General features: G+C 34.6%; 1 protein-coding gene across 1 annotated transcript; it reads right to left on the bottom strand.

Moving 5' to 3' along the window:
• Window positions 1-3: 3 nt before the first annotated feature.
• Window positions 4-4,438, bottom strand: LOC108782961 (fatty acid synthase-like; the record flags this gene model as incomplete). The annotated part of the gene is made up of 6 exons (XM_018551365.1): window positions 4-373; window positions 444-688; window positions 866-1,884; window positions 1,988-2,407; window positions 3,773-4,074; window positions 4,356-4,438. Coding segments are annotated over 6 exons (2,439 nt in total), but the record flags the coding sequence as incomplete, so codon positions are not given.
• Between the last annotated feature and the right edge of the window lie 7 nt (window positions 4,439-4,445).

Raw genomic sequence — 4,445 nt, 5'->3', positions numbered from 1 at the left:
CACGATATCGACGCCGCGACCTTTCGTTTGTCGCATAATCATTTGTTCAAAACTTGTATCTCGTGAATTTCCAATATGTTCATCCGGAATGATCGGAAATATTTTCTTAATAAAGTTTCGTTTGTCACTTGTGCCGACGGTAGTAAACACGTCACATCCCTCTTTAAGAGCGACATGAATAGCTGCTTGTCCAATGCCTCCAGTACCAGAATGTATAAGTACTTTATCACCTTTTTTCATTTTTCCGTAATAGTATAAGGCGAAATAAATTGTGGTGTAAACGCATGGGACCGTTACTGCTTCTTCGAATGTCCACTCATCGGGTACTTTCCAAAAAAGACATTCATCCTTTTCAACAACGTTTGCTATGCAACTAAAAAAGTAACCTTTATTTACTGCCCACTCTGTGACATAACAGCATATTAATTTCTTAGATTACTTACTCAGTATCACGGATTCCCATTACACGTTGTCCGTAAGCATCGAAACCCACATACTCCATTCCTAGTGGAAGATACTGAAATAAACGTCCTTGTGAAATAGTCTCTTGCATTGTTAATTTACCAGTGGCGAGCATTACGTCTTTAAAATTCAGGGATGAGTAAATCACGTGCACCAAGTCTTCACATCGAGACATGCCTAATATATTATTCTCTATCCAACAAAATGTATTTAAATCACCACGAACCTATGAAGAAACAAAATTTGTATTGTGATATTAATAAATATAAGAAAGAATTTAAAAAATAATTTTCGTGATAATAATTGATCGTCCAAAAAACAGAATCATGTATTTAAACACTAAGTACATAATATTATAGTAATATTATACTATCCGATATATTTTGTTAAAGTTTGTATTTACCGTTTGGCAGACATGAGCTGTTCGTACAGGTTGCACTTCCACTGGTGGCAATTTTATGTGTCTGTACGATCCCCAATTTTTTTTAGATCGCAAGACATTAATGGTCATGTCTTTTTGTAGTTGCTCTAGATAGAAAGGGTCTTGAAGAGAGAATTTAGGGGCATCTTCATCTTGAACGAACACACCCCTAACGAGTTCTCCACCTGGCTCTTTTTTCAAGCAATTAAGAAAACCCAATAAACCGCACTCAAAATTTTTCTCTCCAACAATTATAATTCTATTGTTTCTATTAAGTTTGTTCTCGTCGCTCACGAGCGTCTTTAGATTCTCCAGCCAATTAAAATTATCGTTACTTATGTGAACAACTATTCTATCTCTTATGAATACTTTTTTTTTCAGAAGCAAAATTAGTTCTGTATCAGTGCGTTTTTCGAGAATAAGGTTTAATTCGTATTGCTGTATATATTTTTGACAATCAGTTATGTCGCATTTCTCACGCGTCAGCACGTAACCACTGTCTCTCAAAAATGGTAACAGTCTCTCTAACAATTCGTGTTGTTTGGTCAATAGGTTGAATCCAGCAACAATTAAAGCTTTTTCATCCAAAGCTGGTTTTTTAAGATCTTTGATTGCAAAATTTTGTGGTAAATCTTCTTGCTTGAAACGATTTGATGACGTTAATAGTGCGATATTCACTTGTATAAGTGGTATATCACCAAATGCCTCTAAAAGCAACGAAGATGAAAGACACTCTAATTCAACATCATCGACTTCTTCCACTAGTTCAGCGACTTGCACTTTAATAATTTGATGATCTTCCAGTACGAGTTGAGCTGATATTCGAATTGCTTCCTTCAAAGGAATCTTAGCGCGATCACAATGTGCTACAAACGTATTTTCCTCGATAACAGCATCTTGTGCTGATTTCCGTCGAGAGATCTGAGTAGCTTTAAGGCCTCGAATCTGTACTCCGCCAGCTTTTATCGTGTCAGTCTCTTTGCATATTCGTACCTGTAATACTGTAATGCGACAAGTAAAATGATACGCTTTATATCATGTTTGCATGTCTTTTAAACAACATTATTAACTGAACGAAGAATTTAGTAAAGGAGGATCAATTACATTTATCCATATTTGTTGTAACTTCTGAATTATCTTTGTTACTTCGCAGCTTCGAAGCGTGAAGCACTGGGTTGATTACTAATTTTTGAATACCCGTTGGAACACACAAATCCCTTGTATCATATCCGATAATTAGCATCTGTAACATTGCATCCATAAATGTTTCCCAATTATTTTTCCATGCGATATGACCTTGGGTTCCCGAAATCGAGGCACTTTTTAGTCCACGGAATAAGCCTTTATACTGATATCCTCGTAATTTCAACTCCTTATATATATCTCTTAATGTCATGACTTCATCTTCATCACTGTCCCCTGATAATGGATTTATCGCAATCATTTCCTGTTCTGGATTCAATGTTTCGTACACTGTACCCGTGACAACGACGCTATCTCCTTCGGTTATTTCAAACTTTCCATCTGTAATATTATATATATTTGACTACAATGCGTTTTTGTCATTGTGCTACATTAATCGAAATCAGCAATCTCTAATCCGTCGGATTCCGACATTTTGTTTCATTTTTGTTGTAAATAATTGTACTATAATATATATTTATACAATAATGTCAGGTACAATGGATCTGCTGAGTGAATATGCATTTCAGATGACACTTCACCGTTTTCAATATCCTCTAGATATATTGTAGAGGAGAGTATTCTGTGTGACTACCCGGAAGAATTACGTGGGCGACGGCATTGGTTTAGGATATATAATAAATTAACGTTGGTAAACCTTTATATTAGGAGACACCTCTTCGATAACTTTAAACTGGATATAGAGGTGAAGGTATTGATCAACTTTTCTTTATAAATTAATCAGTGGTTTTCATAACTTTTGAGATATATTTATGTAAACGTCTTTTTCAAAACTTCGTCATTTTCTGTGTATGAAATCTTGTATGAAGGATGGATGACCCTCGCTTCGCGTCTTCGCATTAATGTGTATGTATAAATACAATACGTTCCGCCTCCTCCCTCATCCTATGGAGTGGCTCAACTACTGAAAAAAAAAATCTAACATAACCAATTAGTTGGTGAGGGGTGACTCCTGTTGACGGTTGCTAGTTTTTGAACTTTGCACTCGGCTGAAGCCCGAAAATCCGTGTACTGGAGATTTCATAATTTACCTAGAGGCGGTCGATTGTTTCTATAAAGAGGGTTCCAAGGAAAATAACCTACATATAGTGTTAACACAATCACAATCACTAGATAGTGGAATTAATGAATATCCCATGTGAATGAAAAACTGGAGATTCTTTTCGTCAGATAAAGAATTGAAGATTGGTCGCGAAAACTGGAGACTCCAGTAGAAATCTGGAGACCTGGTAATCATGCTCTTGCTACGCGTAGAATAATATAAACCAATGTTAAACTTTTGATTTTCGAATTTACAAGACTTAGAAGCTTTTATAGTTGCATATTGAACGCTGTTACCAAACTTCGAAAATTACGTCGACCGTTTATGTAATATCTGTAACTTTCTGCATTTGTTTACGTTATTTTAGTACGACGTACACAAATTTTACTATTCGTAGTATATCTCTTACGTCCATGTTATCTTCTACATATTATAGACCTTTACTTTACTATATCTTCTCAAACCAGTGCCATCTCCAATTTAATTTTTACAAGGAATCATTCAGCTGAACTCTCCCCTACAACATATTTAAGACACATAGAAGTTGGTGAAGTGTCACCTAAAATGCATACTTACCAATCTGCTGTTGTGAAATTTTAAAGAAAATATCGATTATAATTAAAACCACTTTTCTTGTATAATACCTGTCTGTATTGAAATATATAGTTCTACATCATCATTTTTCGACAAATGGGTAGCACGAATAAATTTTACATCACAAAAAACTATCGGTATTGTTGTGTACATCAATCCTTTCATCATGCCAAATGTTTTCCAAACTAGTCCCAAATAACCTGTCGCGGGTAACAAATTTCTTCCATCGATTACATGACCGCTCATATATTCATAGTCTTCGTCCTCGAGCGAAACTTTGACATATCTTCCTTTGGATTCAATAAACTCTTGTCCTTGACTCGGTACAATCCAATTTTCAAAATGATCCCATCTGAGTCATGATAATGTACAAAATAGATCAATATATTATTTGTTATTGTACAGTTATATAATAATTTAATAATTATATTGAATTATACATATATACTTGTATATGTGTACATATATATATACTGATATATATAGTTTTTCTAATCTGTGCGCCAACAATTGTTCTCTTATATAAGAGAAACGTATTAATATGTAAATAACCTGTATATATTATTTACATATTAATATTTTTCTTATACATATACACGTCATCTAAGTTACGATTATGATCATAATATTTACCTAATTGACGGAGAAATCATAGGAGTCCCTCGGCTAACTGGAAATTGCACCGGTGGGTATAATTTGGCAATTTGCGGTTGTAAACCACAA

This window comes from Cyphomyrmex costatus, unplaced genomic scaffold, assembly GCF_001594065.2.
Source record: "Cyphomyrmex costatus isolate MS0001 unplaced genomic scaffold, Ccosl1.0 C2372859, whole genome shotgun sequence".
Taxonomy (NCBI): domain Eukaryota; kingdom Metazoa; phylum Arthropoda; class Insecta; order Hymenoptera; family Formicidae; genus Cyphomyrmex; species Cyphomyrmex costatus.
The sequence above is the reverse complement of the archived record's forward strand: the minus strand, read 5'-3'. Positions and strand labels throughout refer to the sequence as shown.